The sequence below is a fragment of the Equus asinus genome, chromosome 6 (assembly GCF_041296235.1).
Source record: "Equus asinus isolate D_3611 breed Donkey chromosome 6, EquAss-T2T_v2, whole genome shotgun sequence".
Lineage (NCBI taxonomy): Eukaryota > Metazoa > Chordata > Mammalia > Perissodactyla > Equidae > Equus > Equus asinus.
The window spans coordinates 61,861,123-61,877,493 of NC_091795.1; the positions used below are offsets into that span (position 1 = coordinate 61,861,123).

At 41.8% G+C, this 16,371-nt stretch overlaps 1 protein-coding gene across 2 annotated transcripts in view; it reads right to left on the bottom strand.

Moving 5' to 3' along the window:
- Window positions 1-16,371, bottom strand: part of STON1 (stonin 1) — a 54,984-nt gene continuing 38,613 nt past the window's right edge. For both annotated transcript variants that reach the window (XM_014847858.3, XM_014847866.3), the window contains exons 2-4: window positions 13,000-14,985; window positions 5,496-5,698; window positions 1-3,058 (exon numbers count right to left, since the gene is read on the bottom strand). In XM_014847858.3, coding sequence (XP_014703344.1) covers window positions 2,984-3,058; window positions 5,496-5,698; window positions 13,000-14,938 — 2,217 coding nt within the window. In that variant the 5' untranslated portion in view covers window positions 14,939-14,985 and the 3' untranslated portion in view covers window positions 1-2,983. The remainder of the gene's footprint in view (window positions 3,059-5,495; window positions 5,699-12,999; window positions 14,986-16,371) is intronic.

Genomic DNA, 16,371 nt, shown 5'->3' on the forward strand with positions numbered 1-16,371 from the left:
GAAGCATTTGAAATACATCTTTAATTTTGGAAAATCAATATGCAATCTACAAAATACTTCGTTACATGATTATTAAGACTCAATCTGTTTTATATGTGTATTGGTATGACATAAAATCATATTTTGAGTAAGATATAAAAATACTTAGTCATCACTAAGGAAGCCCTTCTAACTGAATTTATAAGAAAAAGGGCTGTATCCTAAGCACAGCTCCAGAATGAAGAGAACTAAAACCCTAGAACTGTCTAGTACATAAATCAGGTCAAAACTTCCTGCCTTTATTTATGTGCTGGAAAGTTTTCTTTTTTCATACCTTTTTAAATGGATAAACATTTCTATTCCCATAGAACACGGAAACGTCCTTAAATTCAGATCTGTACTGTTGGTCAAGGGATCATCAAGCCTTGAGTTCGTTTACACAGTTAATATCATCCTTTGACTGGTAAGGCAACCAGACCAAACAATTTGAGCAGAAGGACTAGCCCCCATTTGGTCAGCTGGAAGTCTGCCATGTGTCACTCAAACGACTAACTCCAGAAGGGTCAAACTCATAAAGGGTTGACCTAAATTCTCTAAATTAAAACACTAGAAAGGAGTAGTGCCTCCTTCACTCACTTCCTTCCTCCCTTCCCAACCTTAGAAGCAGAGGTTTTTATTGTTGTCGTTGTTGTTTTGAAGATCATCATTTACTTTCTGGCAAGGAAGATTTTCCTTCTTCATTTCTAAGTTTAAGTGGATCCTACTTGATTTTTCACTTACAGCACCATGGTCACATCTGACCTTCTGCCATTTCTGAGGTCAGAAGAATTGTATTAAAAAGCTTCTCCTCCCTACACAGAATGTTAATTTAACGCTAAGTAATGAATATTTAAGGATCCTAATAGATGTGCAAATTAACAATTATGCTGTAGCACCCCGCTGTTAATGCTATCAACCTTTGCACTGCTGCAAAAATTAAATTTGGACTTTAGTCAGCCCTCGTTACTATATCTCCAACACTGAATCTTGAGGTGCTCCTGAAGGCTGGATGGCTATTGAGTAAATGACCCCAGCAGGGAGGACCCCACAGATACTGGGCAACCTGTGATGCATGAGGGGCGATGAACTGAACCCTTTGCTGAAATTATTTCCAGGTGTAAATATTCATTAAGTTCACGTGATCAGACTCTGGGTTCTTTACGGGCAGGATGCCATAAAACAGAGTTGAAAGGAATGGCAGTAATTAACCCAGCTGACTTCCCTGGGATCGTGGACCAGCACCAGGTCCGGCCTGCCTCCATGCTTGCTCTGAGCAGTTGAAGTCACTCCAGGATGTGCCACACCAGATGATGAGGAAAGATGGTGGGATTTTTTTTTTAAATGAGGTACACACAGATTTGCCCTCTTACTCCTCAACAGTGAGTCTCAAGCATATGATGTTATAAGCAATGCATCAAGTGAAGTTAAAAAGAGCAATACCAATTCATTTTAACAGTCAACTTTTGCATTCTTTGCCTTTACAGTAAAATAATGAAAAGCAATAAAATCTGCTGATTGATACAGACCATTATAAATGTTTGTTTTAATCTGTTTTTTGAACAGATTAAAATGTATGTAATATTAAATAAAACATAGGACATAAACTCTGTGGGCCAACATACAAATGCTGTTTGGAAGAACATTATTATATCAGTTTTGCCAAAACCTAGTAAATAGAGAAAAATACCTCCTAATCATATTTAAGATTCAACATACATTGAAGGTGTATTAACACAACATAGAAGAGTTTGTTTTTCAGACTAAAAAATACCTAGAATATAGATTTCATAAATTGTTAAAGTCTGACTTTTCACTGTAAATAATGAAAGGAAATTATAAACGAATTATAACTGCTAATGCCATTGACTTTTCATTAGAAACCAAACATTTACCTGACTTTGAAGAATCGAACTGTCAACTCTTAGAAATCTAGGTAAAATAATCTACTGTCATTTTGCTCCTCTTTTAAAGAAAAATACTCTAGATTAAGCAGAATTAGCATAAATAGCATGATAGCAGAACTAGCATAAAATAGTCATAATATGATTTACACTTCTACTCAAGAGAGGCTTGTGTTAATTACAAATAATACTTTATCAAAATACATTCTTAGAGTCTGTACTTTTGGGAAATAATATTCATGAACTTTAAAAATTCATCTTTACTATACATAAATGTTTCAACTAGTGTCGAAGACTGGGATTCCATCGTGAAAGGAATCTCTCCAAGCAAAAGGCAGTACATCCTAGTGACTTGCACTAAAATATGTATATCAACAGAAATATCTTCTTTGCAACACGCACCAGAATACAAATACATTTTGAAAATGATAATACCGTGGGGGAAAGACAGGTTCCAAATACAGCCGACGATTACTCACCATGTGGTAAGAAGACAGGAAGATAAATAATTCAAAACCACAGATACTTCCACATCTCCATTTTAGCCTGTGGTTTCAGTATCATTCTACACCTAGCCACATTTCAGAGATGAGCAAAAGGGAAAATTAAGTATTTTGTTTATGCCTCCTTTGATTGCCTCACCCTTCAGTACAGGTGCTAACACAGCAAGAAGAGATAGAGGCTGGAGGATAATAAATATAGTACCTAGGTAATCCAGAGTGAAACGATCCGCCACTGAGTAACCAAAACTCAAATACCCTTTAGCCAAGCTGGCTGTTGGGTCACACAGTGAATCAAACAGTGACTTTGAGTTTCGCTAGGAAGCAAAAACATCACGCAAATTATAGGCACATTTTAGATCAAACCTCTACGGCACAAACATGTCAAAAGCATAAAATATAGATTGCTCAGTTTCAAGTCTAAACTTCTCTAAACACAGCCATTGGCCCTGTCCTAAGCCCTCTATTCAGAAGACATTTCCACTATGCAGTAGCAGAACTCGGTGTGGTCTCTGTGAATTACATATTTGAAAAGTGGGTCGTCACGATTTATTCTTGCTACTCCTACTGAGTTACACAGTCACCGGCTTTATCTGGGTCTTCTCCATCGATTTTAATCCACTTCTTTTCTATTTCAACCTGTTATATAAAAGCAAAGCATGGGCAGCATTAACAAATGCAACACAGCACAAACACCTGCTCAGTGCTCTTTTATACACGAAGCAAGAACTGCAGCCACCCCATCCTTTGGACACAGACACAGCCCCTCCGCCCTCTCACGCTAGCTCTGTAGTGAGCACTCTGCTCTCCTTTTGGGCAACAGAGCGCCCCACATTCTTCCTTCTAGGGACAAATCTTGAAGAAGACTGAAACTCCTCTCTTCTAAGTCAAACATAGTTTTTATAAAATGTATACAGAATACACACATTGATAAGACAATTAGAGATCTGGCTAGACATGAGATCAATTACACTCCCATATCATATATCCAACCTTTGGCCTACCTGAGATTTATAACACACCCCAGATCATCTCTCTAATTAACTAAAACAAACTAATTTACAAACTGGTAAACCAGCGGGGCAGAACCATCTGCCTGCCCCTCATCTTTTTCACCTCAGCTTATACGTCACCTCCTCACAGAGGCCCTCCTGGATCATTCTAGAAAAGGAAGCCATCCATCACTCTCTACCCTGTTACCCTATTATATTCTCTTAGAATTTGTCACTATTTGAAACTATATTATTCATTTGTTTACTAATTATTTTTTGTTCCCCCACTAGAAGGACTATGAGGACATGCTCTTGCTCACTCTTGTGTCCCTGGCATCTAGAACAGCACCTGGCACTTTGAAATTATTCAATAAATACTTATTAAATGGAAGATAACATTTTGAAACTGCCACCAAGTATGGACCAATTAGTAAATGCTATTAAAGCTAAAGAGGCTTTGTCATATAATTTTGAGCTGTCCTCTAAAATTACATGAAACTGGTTCAGCTGTGAACAGGAAAATAGGTATAAATGAAGTCTCCATGTGCACTTGAGCCACATTTCAGTCACATATAATACTTCTATAACTAGTGCTACAGGCCAAGATCCCCCAAGAAGCAGGTTCTGGATGGAGACTGGTGTGCAGAAAGTTTACTGGGGATGCTGCTGGGGTCAACACCTGTGGGGGAAGGAAGGGAAAGGCAGGAAGCAGAATGGGGAGAGGGAGAAGCTGGGCTGCAATGCAGTCCCAATAAAAGCTGCAGCCAATTCTAGGGAGAGCTGAAGCTAGGACGGGCGTGCAGAGTTATCCCGAGTTGAGGCATAAGGGTCTTTCTACCCCTGCATCCACCAATCGCTGGACACAGGCTGCCCCAGGAAGGGGGCGTGACCTGGAGCAAGGCAGCTTTCTTCAGCCAGGGCAATTCCCAACTGCTGAGCGAGGGAGTTCTTCAGACCCAAAGGGGCTGCACAGGACAGCACCCACATGTCATTAATTTTATCAATAGAAAAAAAAAATCACCAGAGTTAAAAATATATGCTTCTAAACAGACGCTCCAGACTTATACTACTATATTATAGAACCATCAGTTGATGTTAGTGATGTCATATAATCACACCACTTTGAGAAACTATGGGAAACACGTGGCAGAGGCTATCTCTATATCTACTAACTTTGAAGGTGAGAAGGAAAAGCAAGTTTAGAAACAGGTGCAAGTGTATGCCACTTTTTAATTCATCTACCGAAGAATGCAGAGGAGCTGATGGTGAAGCTTTAAAGCTTTTGTAATAGAGAAACTCAGCATTTCCCAAAGGGTGCTCCACAGAATTATATTCCAGAAGACATTGATAGGTGTATTACATGCACATGGACATGCTCTCATAGACAAGATTCCATAATCAATGAGTTTGGAAAACTGGGTTAAGTTTAACAAGTTTCTTCAATGCAGAACTTCTTAGAGCCTTCATTTAACATTAATTTAGTGTACAGCATTCCCCAACGTATTTTTGAATTGGACACAGAACACATCTTGGAAAATGCTGTTCTAACATAATTTTTATTATAAATATGCTTCTGAAATGTGAGTTCATGTTTTCCCCCAAATCCCCCCAGTTTAGAGTTGTATATATATATATTTTTTAGTTGTGGGTCCTTGCAGTTGCGGCACGTGGGACGCCACCTCAACATGGCCCAATGAGCATCGCCATGTCTGCGCCCAGGATCTGAACCAGCCAAACCCTGGGCCGCCAAAGCAGAGCACGCGAACTCAATCACTCAGCCACGGGGCCGGCCCCTGAATTCATTTTTAATGCTCTGTTCTTCATTGAGAGCTGAATTATTAAGTACATGGCACTGTGTGCTCAGGCTTCTGACATTCTCTAGAACTGAGGGGAAGAAGTAGGCTCACTGGTGACCATCAGGTTTCCATGGCTGGGCTCTTTTCTAGGGCAAATACACACACACACACACACACACACACACACACACACACACACGGTCACTTAAGAGGGAAAAGCAAATATTTAAAGCCAAATCAGGTCACAGCTCCAGAAGCCCCAACCTGAATAAAGGCCTTCGGATGTACCTGAATGTTGTAGCAAGCTCGCTGATGAATGTGTTTCTGCGGCTGGACATCACTCTCCACCCCCAGAGACCTGACTTCTGTCCCTGAGGCACAGGTGTCAAGCATCCCAAACTGAACAGTAGCAAATGGATACCAATCAGAGGGAATTTCTTGGTCTGATCCAAGTTCTAGTTTGTAAGACAAACAATGGGGATGATCAGGACCTTGAAGAAAAAAAATCAAATGATCAGTCAAAGTATTTCAACAACCATGGGACATTTCTCTAGAAGGTAAGAAGCACACATCCTCCTCTTTAATAAGTAACTCCATTAACATTATGACAGTGTGAATTCCATTTAAACAACATTTCATCAAAATTCATGATTTTTCACTAACTAGGGGGAATCTATCTATGTTTTTTAAGTACTAGCTTTAAAATAGGTACAACCTTATTACTATGTACCTGCATATATTAACTCCTAAAAGTGTTTTCAATTAGAAGTATGCTAAGTTTCTTTAACTAAAAGATGAGCAATACTTATATTAAGCATCATTTGGCTACAGTGTGTGTCAGATCTGTAAAAAAACCATCTTTCTCTTAAGTAGACTGAATAAGCTCTTACAATAACTTTTAATTTATACACGTTCTTACCACTCTGTTTATTGATAGATAATGCAAAGGTAAATTTCAGCCCAAATTAAGTCACATTATAAAAAAATTCTGATTTTTAAAGTTAAATTTAATGAAATTTTATTACATTTCAAAAACTACTCTAGGCCAAGAATTCTTTTTTCAGTAAAATTAAGTCTCACTCATTCTCCTTAAAGCTTTGACTGGAACAGATGTACAATATAGAGATGGGCATATTGGCTTTCAGTGTTTCAATTACTATTTGTTTTCACTTAGCTCAATTTGCCATGTATTGAGCATCTACTCTATGCCAGACCAGGCTCTGTGCCAGCCCAGGGATATTGGATATATGCAAAGATTTTAAGTGGGGTCATGTAAAGTGTGTGTGTGTGTGTGTGTGTGTTATAATGGAGTTAAAAATATTTTCAGTGTAATCACTGTAGTAACTCTACAATGTTCCATGACTCTGCCACCTTGTCCACAGCATCTGCATATCCAATGCGGCTATCTTTACATAAATAAAGGTATGACATGACATTAACTTCAAAAGCCAGATTAAATTACTTTACCACTGACATAGCTCAAGAAAGAACATTTCCATTAGAATATAGCTTTAGGCACAAAAACAAGAGTTTAAAGGATTTCACTTAATTCTTAAAAGATAAATTGCTTTTCCTTCCTTACAACCTGTTTCTTGTAGAAACTAATAGAATTCTAAGGCTGTAAAAGGCCTTGAGAAGTCATCAATCAATTAACCCATGGACCTCATTAACCATCTCCACCACTTGTACGTAGGGTAGGATGACGGTGGCCTCTGAGGTGCTCTAAGATACCTAGATTACTGCAGGCAAGTGACAACTGTATTCACATACACACACATACACCCAGGGGAGAGTCCACAACCCCTTACCCTTTCTAGTCTTCTGTCTACAGTGAGGATGCAGTAAGTTTATTTAAGATTAATTCAGGCGCTCTTAAGTCCCTTGTGGCCCAGTGGTTAAGAACACAAACACTGAGGCCAGATTGCCCAGGGTTCAATGCCAACCCTGCTACTTCAGAGCTGTGTAACCCTAGGTAAGTTACTTGATCTCTCTGAGCCTCAGTTTCCCCATCTGAAAATGGGGGTGATGATGATGCTAATAATAACACGAACCTTATAGGATTGTCGTAAGAATTAAACCAGTCGGCACACACCGAGAGCTAGAGCCGTGGGATACTACGGGTGTAGAAGTGTTGGACATATATGATTACTTTGCAAAGTGCTATTCGATTATAAATCCAATGTTATTATTTAATTACTATAATTTTGCTAATGAATTCTACACTTTTGGAGCTGAAAATGATATTGGAGATGATCTAATTTGATATTCATATTTTAAAGGAAAAAACTCTTTTGGAACGTTTGCAGTCAAAATTACCCAAGTTGAAGATCTAGAACTCAAAAAATGTGAAAAACAAAACCTTTCCACCCGCTTTCCAAAAAAAATTGGTAAAAGATAAAGGAGATTCCTTTCAAGCTTTCTGGCATATTTTTCCTGGCTTTTAAAAACTCTAAATACTCTACCATGTTTAATAACACAGTCCCCCTTTAGCCTTTGATCTCCATGAGGAGAGGTATCCTGTCTGTCCCCAGGGCAATGTCGGGCACGTTTGGGCCTCCATGGGTACTTGTCGAATTTACAAATAAATGAATAAAACGTAGAGGAAAATCATGCTATTTATCTCAGTACTGACCAGCAGGGGGCGCTCTCGGGCTTTGGTAATGGTTATTTTCCTCAACGCAACTTTCTTAGGACTGGGAACGCAAACCACAAAATCTGCTTAGGTCTAGGCGATATCCCTCCCTCTTGAACCAAAATATTTCACATCCGAAACTGAACTGTTGAGAGTTAGAGGGAATGAATGGTAGGAGGATGACACAAGGGGAGGAGGAGAGAGAAAGCAATGTGCCGATGACAGAGAGCAAAGAGAAAAAGGAAAGGCAAGTTATATTTAAAAATTGGTAAAATGGGGAAGGTGGAGAGATATATGTTAATTGACCCTCCACCGCTCCCACTCCCCTTTCTAATTCTATGCCACCATCTGCACCTCCTTTGGTTAACCCATCTTCTCATTCATCCTCCTTCTCTTCTCCTTATTCTCCTTCTTCTTCCACTTCTTCCTTTATCTCTCTCTCTCTCTTCTCCTTTCTCTCTCCCCTACTCAGCCACCCACCCCTAACAAAGCCTGTGCTCAAGAAAGGCTCCTCTGTCCCTCTGTAGTCATTCACACCTTAGTCTGAATGAATTATCTGAGCCACCTGCTCAAGGCCAACCTTTGTTGTAAAATGAAAGACTTGCCCACTGTTAAAGGAGTATTAAGCACTGACATGCTGGTAGAAGAGACATTTAAGGGGCCAGCAGCCCTTCCCACCTCCCTTCCAGTAAGATGTAAGTGAAAAGGAAAAGTCATTCCTGATCTCAAAAATCCACAGGAGGAAAAGCATAAAATTTTTTTTTAAACTAGTGCATGGTAGACTAGTTCATATATTCTCCTTCAGTTTCTGTTAAAAGATTTTTTCTAAAAATACAAGTTTTTTTATAAACTAGCTTGAAAAGGGTAATGTTTTAAAGACTTTAAAAAGATCTTCTGTTCTCTAAACATCCAATTGATTTAAAAAGTATATAGAAAAATAGAGATACACTGTAAGACCCTGCTACTCTACATGTGGTCCATGGGCCAGCAACATTGGCATCACTTGAGCACGTGGGGGAAACACAGTATGGGGGCCCCACCTGCTGAATCAGAATCTGCATTTTAACAAGGCGATTCATGTGCACACACAAGTTTGAGAAGCACTGCCTCAGGTCAAGGACTTCCTCTCTCCCCCAACCCTACTCTTTCTATGCTTCTCCTCCAGAGGCAAATTGCCAAGCACCATCTCACTCTTTGCATTACCCTCCCCCACCCCACAACGGTGAAGCCACGTGATCCCAGAAGTGCCCTGCACGCCCCACCCCCCCCCAACCCCCACTCTACGTGACACAGCCTCCGCTGCCTTTTTCTCTGGGCCTTCTCTTTGTGCACAGACCTGATCTGAACAAAGCAGCTTTGATCCCAAAGGATTTGTTCAGTGAATTATCACCATATAATTCAGTGGAATGCTTGTAAAACGTTGTTCTGTGTGGGCCTGGTGCTATGACAGTCTTCCAAAAGAATTCCTGAAGGCCAAGATCGAGTCCAGCCAGCCTCTCTGGGAATACCCATTCCTGTAATGGTTCTTAGTGAGCTCAAATGCTGGTAAATATGGGTGGGAGGGCAATAACAGAGCTCCAGGAGCCAGAGGACACACAGTGCAGGGACAAACAATGCCTGGGGAAGCACAACAGGCTTCAGAGGAGAGGTGGCAGGGCAGCAATTCTCAGCCCTGGCTGCATGGGAGAGCCAAGACCTGGGCCTCACCCCCAGAGAGTCTGATCGGTAGGGATGGGGTCTAAATAAGGGCTTGTTTTTAAAAGTCTAATGATTCTAAGGACTCTAACACGCAGCCAGGGCTGGGAAACAGACTTAGACTTTAAAAGGAGTGAGGAGAAGATCCCAGGCTGTCTCAGCTAATGGCACCATCACCCACCTGTTCGCCAAAGCCGGACATGCTGACCTCCTCCCACCCCCTCCTTCCCCCACGCCCACAGATAACCTGTCACTGTTTTGGGGGTACCTCTTCCGAATTCCCTCACCCATCCCTCACCTCCTTCTCAGTGCTCCCACTGCCAGTGGGCTTGCCTAGCCTCTCTCCCCTCCGCCAGCCTCCCCGTATCCATAATCTACTCTTAATCTCTCCCCCACGCCCCATGCCTGCCTTCCTACAACAAGGTATGATTCTGTCACAGTCATGCCAGACAACACTCTGGAGGCCCTGCTGACAGACAAACTCCACCCCGCACAGCATGGTTCGTAGTGTCCTTCATATCCTGGTTTCTTCTCCCACCACTCCCTCGGTCCTAAAACTCAGCTAAGACCTCCCACCTACACGCCTGTGTTTCTGCTGTTTCTATCCTTTTTTTTTTTTTCTTTTTCTCCCCAAAGCCCCCCAGTACATAGTTGTATATTCTTCGTTGTGGGTCCTTCTAGTTGTGGCATGTGGGACGCTGCCTCAGCGTGGTCTGACGAGCAGTGCCATGTCCACGCCCAGGATTCGAACCAACGAAACACTGGGCCGCTTGCAGCGGAGCGCGCGAACTTAACCACTCGGCCACGGGGCCAGCCCCTGCTGTTTCTATCCTTGATGGAATCCTACTGACACCTGCACGCCAAGCTGAGCTGTCCCCTCTTCAGCAGAGGCTTCCCCAGTACTCAGTGCAGTTTACCACTCCTTCCTCTTGCATCCCTACTGTGTCGGCTTCCACATGCCTGGAATAGAGCACATTTCCACAGCGCACTTGGATAGTTGCTTCCAGGTCTGTTCTGCCTACTAAGCTTGTGTTTCTGGAGAACAGAGATCATGTTTGTATCTGCATTTCCCAAGCACTCAGCACAGAGCCTGTACCTGGAGGAAATTTAGTGGGGTCTGTGGAATGAAAGAAAGAATGAGCAAGCCCTCTTCTCAATAAATTCCTGTTGATTGAATCAATTAACTATACGATTAACTCTGAGAAAATGCAGTGTTATAAACGGGATCATTTTCACAAGAAGCTTCATATGTTGCTCCCATTCTAAAACTAGAAAAGAATGATTGGTATGGGTCCTCAGTTTGAAGAATCGGGACGGTTGTCCTGACCAGGTCTAGCCAGAGTGCCTGCTCTGAGGCTCAGCAGCTGGAAGGGGTGCTTTGCAAGCATGTCCCCGACCCCACCTGGACAAGCCAGCAGGCTGAGGCCCTGTGCTCCCTCTCAGAGGCATACTCATTAGGCAAATCTATGTGAAAACTATGTCTAACCTTCTCTTCTGGTCCCAGTGACCATCTCTAAGACCAAAGGAAAACAGCAGGAGGCAGGTTATCACCCAGCCCTCAAGGGACCTCTGTGCATCCTGGAGGTTACAGTAGGCATTTCAACCTGCCTTCCCCTCTTTCCCTCTGTTTTTAGCAAAATAAAAGGCAAGAGTATTCTGATTTTTATAACCCCTCTCACCTAAGAGTAGCACAACTTTGAGAATAGATCATTTGGAACCTTATATTCAAAAGCTCAAAACTTTTCCCTGGGATGAAGATAATCTGAAAATGGTTTTAATTTGCTTTTCCAGCAAAATTATTTAAAAAGGCAGGAAACGTTACCTGGATTATATCATGGAAGATATTCCCATCATGCTGGAGTTGACCAGGAGGCGCCATGAGAAGCCATCTGTGTGACCACGCTATCCCGTCACCACCCCACCCTGCCCGGAGCCTGAGCCGTCCTCCCTATTCCTCGGGGCTGGAACCGTAACTAATGTGAGTCATGAGAGCTGCAGAGCGGAATTAGGCATCAGCGGAGGAGAGTGGGGCATGTCAGAGGGGACTGCTGTGTGGGGGCTTCCCTTCTGCACAGCCGCCTAGGGTTCCTCAGCCACCCAGCTCTGTCTGTCGCCTGCTGGACCCTGGAGCCCAATCAGTCAACAGACATTAAGCCGGCGAACTGCAAGTGCTAGACAAGGGGGCCCTGCACCTTCCAGGGCACGGTCCATGCCGCCCCTCAAATCTCAAGTCCATGTGCTCTTCCTGCCCCAGAACATTGCAAGGCCTGCTGAGCAGCATCCCTCAACCTGGGCTACACGTTAGGTTCACCTGGGGAATCTCTCAAAACATACAGGTGCCTGGGCCTCTCCCCCCAGATTCTGATTTAATTGGTGTGGAGTGGAGCCTGAACATCAACATTATTTAAAAGCTCCCAGGCTATTCTAAGATGTAGCCAGGTTTGAGAAACACAGCTATAGGGCCACCTTGAATAAAAATACTACCTCAGAAGTCCACAGCCTGGAAGGCCCTAAGATGAAATGACATTTCCCTGAAGGATTAGATCAGCTTTGAGCTATTTGGGAGCAAGGATCAGACCTTATTCATCTTTAGCCCCAACACCTGATGTGGCACTTGGTATAAAGTAAGTGCTCAATAAAAGTTGCACGAATGAATGCACCAACTCAGATCCCTCAAATCTGCCCCCAATTTAGTCCCCTAGCCCAGTGTTCTGCTAGAAATAACTGAACTAAAACAGGGACCAGCCCGAATTTCACAATTTGCTTTTCTGCTCTATTATATTACACCCACTACTAACCTACTAGTCTAAAATAAATGGTGTGCCAGGACTGTCTTCTCAAAGTTCTGAACTTCTAGATTAATTATTTTCTTTGCAAAATTTTAAAAAATTAGCTGAATTTTTAATGCTTAGGTTGTGTCCACCTAATTCTAAAACAACTAGTTGAGCTGGTCAAATTGGTCGATTCAGCTAAAGAAATCAATTTGGGTAAAAACAAAAGGCAATCTGATTTCAAAAAGCAGGGATCAAAACCTAAGGAGGAAGTGGTGCTGGCTGAGAATAGAAAAAAGTTCAGATATACTCACAGATGACAGATCTTTAAAAGTTAATTAAGGGATCTAAGGTACGTGAGCAATATTTTTAATATTTGAGGTTGATGGGGTTGATGTCAAGACACTTAACTAGAAATTTTCCCTCAGTGCCACATCCACAACAAAATCCTAGCCTAGGATGGTATTTCTTATGATATTAAAAAAATTTTTAAGTTAAACTTATCTGATAGAAATAGATACAAGAGGACAAAATCAACCAGCGACTAAATGTTCCATTTCCCACCCAGCGACATAAGCGTGGCCTCAGCTGACTGAAGTTACCATCTGTCTCAGTGTGGTTTCAACCTGAGGAGAAGGGTGGAAACATTCAAGCTATTTCACACGGAAATCAACTTGGGGTGTTGAATATTTACTTGAATTTTTATCAGGAAGCCGGTCTATCTTCCATACCACGGCCCGATAGGCGCTTTCATATTTTGCTGACCCCACAGTGACCTGTATGACAGGTTCAGATTCAAGTTCATGTAAATTCCCCAGACATGCCCGGCGGTTCATTTTGGCTTTCAGGGACTTCTGCCGCTGGAGGTTCATGGTCCAGAGGGCCTTGATCCACTGTGATGGGACAGGAAAGTGTATCACTATATTGTCACAGGACCTCAAGGCACTGGCGTGGGATGGTCTCTGAGCCAATGGGGCCATGTTGACAAAGGCTTGAAGCTCCACATACGCCCCCTGGACAACTACAACAGACTTCAGGGAAAAGGGAAGATCTTCTCCATTATACGACGTCTTGAAACGCATCAGCTCAAACCGGCAGGCATCCAGGGGTACAAACTTAATGATTCTTGATTGCTCAAATTCTTGGTCTTTCACACACTTATGAAAATGATAGTCAAGAATATCAATCCCCTTCTTTTCTGAGTCTTTTTCAAAATAACGTTCATTTCGCTTCTGCAGTTCAAGGTCATTCAAAGTTAAAAAGCATTCCATGTTGCCATTCACAAAGCAGAGGCAGCAGATTTGAGTTATCACAGCACTTTCCACCAATTTTCCATCTTCTTTAGTAATTTTACCCCAAAAGTTGTCCACAATTTCCAGGGAAATTTCTTGTTCCTCATAGTTCTTTTTTGGTTTTGAAACAGCTGGCAGCTTCATCAGCTCCTCCTCCACAGTAGTCAGAAAGTCAAGGAAGTCATGGTACTCGGTAGACCCCAACTTCAGCATCTGTTCTATGTCTGGCTCGTGAACTACTTCTGTCTTAGAATGGTATTTCCTTTTTTCTGTGTAAGACACATGCTCAATCTTCACAGTATGGATTTTTCCTGCCACACTGAAGTTCTCAACTTTGGGTTCGGAAAGCCTGCAATGTGGATCGAGCTGTAACTCTTTAAATGGTTTTTCTAACCCCTGCTCATAATACATTTGTAGAATTCCTCCAGGTACGACCTTCAGAAAAATTGGTCCCCACTGACGGGAAGACATCATGTTCTTCTTCTCAGGAATTCTCAGCATGAAAGACCATCCGGTTTTTGGCTGACTCCTAAAGAGTGTGTGAGGGACAAAGGAAGAGGCAGTGTCTTCGGCACACAGACATTTCATAGACAGATTTCCAAGTGAGTCTTGGTTCTCAGCTGATTGGAGATGCTCAAGCTTCTCACAGATGTAGTTGAGTGAACATTGATTTAAACTTTTTTGATCAATGGGCATCTCTTTGTCTTTTGATGGGAACATCTTTCTGCTTCCTGGAGGGTCAAAGGTGAACTGGGAAGCACTGCCTTCATCTTTCCAAAATGGACTTGAAAAAGCACAGTCCTCCCGAAAATACTGAAACTGGGGAGCATTATTCTGCAACCCTAGGCTTTCAGCCTGGTGAGGGCTATTTTCATTCGGAGAACCCACTTTGGGAGCTGGATGTGTACATGAGTGGTCATTGGGTAAGGAAGCGTGGGATAAACAGGTTGGTTTAGTAGGCAATAAGGAGGAACCTGCTCCTGGGATTGTGAGTGGACTGTTTGAAGATGATTCTGGAATAGGATAAAGCACATGAGTCCCTGTTTTGGGGATGCCAGGGATGCCAGGAATACCTGGGAAGTCTTTGGTAGGTGTAGAAAGAGGGGAGTTACTTGGAGGTCCCGGACTGAAGTAAAAGTCTATGATGGGAGAGGAGAGGGGGCTGCTGCCGGTGGAGGAAGGTCCTCTGGGAAATTCCTTAGGACCAGAGAGGTTCAGCTTAAGCCCGTTTGGCCTACAGATGCCTTGATTCTCCAGAGGTAAATTCTTTGACTTTTGAGAAGGTTGAAAAGTGGGGTCATCATCAAATGTGACCCAGTTGCCTGGGTTCGTGGAGCACATCTTTGGGATCAGATTACGGTCTCGTCAATGAACCAGATACGTTGTCTCTGTTAAAGGAGAAAGAGAAAATAAGACTATAATGAGGGGAAAAAATTCGAGTTACTAGAGGTCTTTAGTCTGAGAAATACTTGGATTTAAAAGCATCTAGATTTATAGATTGAGCTCAAGGAAATGCTTAAAAATTGTAACACTTTTGATCGATGAATGTATAAAAAAAGAAGATCTAACCATATGCTCTTTACAAGAGACTCATTTTAGATTTAAGGACACACATAGGCTGAAAGTGAAAAGATAAAAAGATATTCTATGCAAATAGAAACCAAAAGAGAGCAGAGGTGGCCACACTAACATCAGACAAAATAGACTTTAAGTCAAAAACTGTCACAAGAGACAAACAAGGCATTATATAACGATAAAAGGGTCAGCTCACCAGGAAAATATAACAGTTACAAGTATATGTAAACCAAACATCAGAGCACCCAAATATATGAAGCAAACTTTAAAAAATGAAGAGAGAAATAGACAGCAATACAGTAACAGTAGAAGATTTCAATACCCCACTTTCAATAATGGATGGAACATCCAGACAAAAGATCAATAAGGAAATAGAGGACTTGAACAACACTAGAGACCAAATGGACCTACTAGACATAAACAGAACATTCCACACAACAGCAGCAGAATACACATTCTTCTTAAGAACATATAGAACATTCTCCAGGATAGATCACATGTTAGGTCACAAAACAAGTCTTAACACATTTAAGAAGACTGAAATCATACCAAATATCTTTTCCAAACACAACAGAATGAAACTTGAAATCAAGAACAGAAGGAAAACTGGAAAATTCACAAATATGTTGGAATTAAACAACCCACTCTTGAACAACCAATGGATCAAAGAAAAAATCAAAAAGGAAATTAGAAAATATCTTGGGACAAACAAAAATGAAAACCCAACGTATCAAATTCACAGGACATAGCAAAAGCTGTACTAGGAGAGGAGCTTATAGTGGTAAACACATTAAAAAAGAAGAAAGACCTCAAATACACAAACTAACTTTACAGCTCAAGGAACTAGAAAAAGAAAAAACAAACTAAGCCCAAAGTTAGCAGAAGGAAGGAAAGAACAACGATTAGAGCAGAAAGAAATGAAATAGAGAATAGAAAATAGAGGAAAATCAGGGCCGGCCCCATGGCCAAGTGCTTAAGTTCATACACTCCACTTTGAGGGCCCAGGGTTTTGCTGGTTCAGATCCTGGGCATGGACCCAGCACCACTCGTCAAGCCATGCTGAGGCAGCATCCCACATAGCAGAACTAGAGGGACCTACAACTAGAATAACAACTATGTACTGGGGGAGCTTTGGGGAGAAGAAGAAAAAAAAAGAAAATAGAAGAAAATCAATGAAACTAAGAATTGGTTCTCTGAAA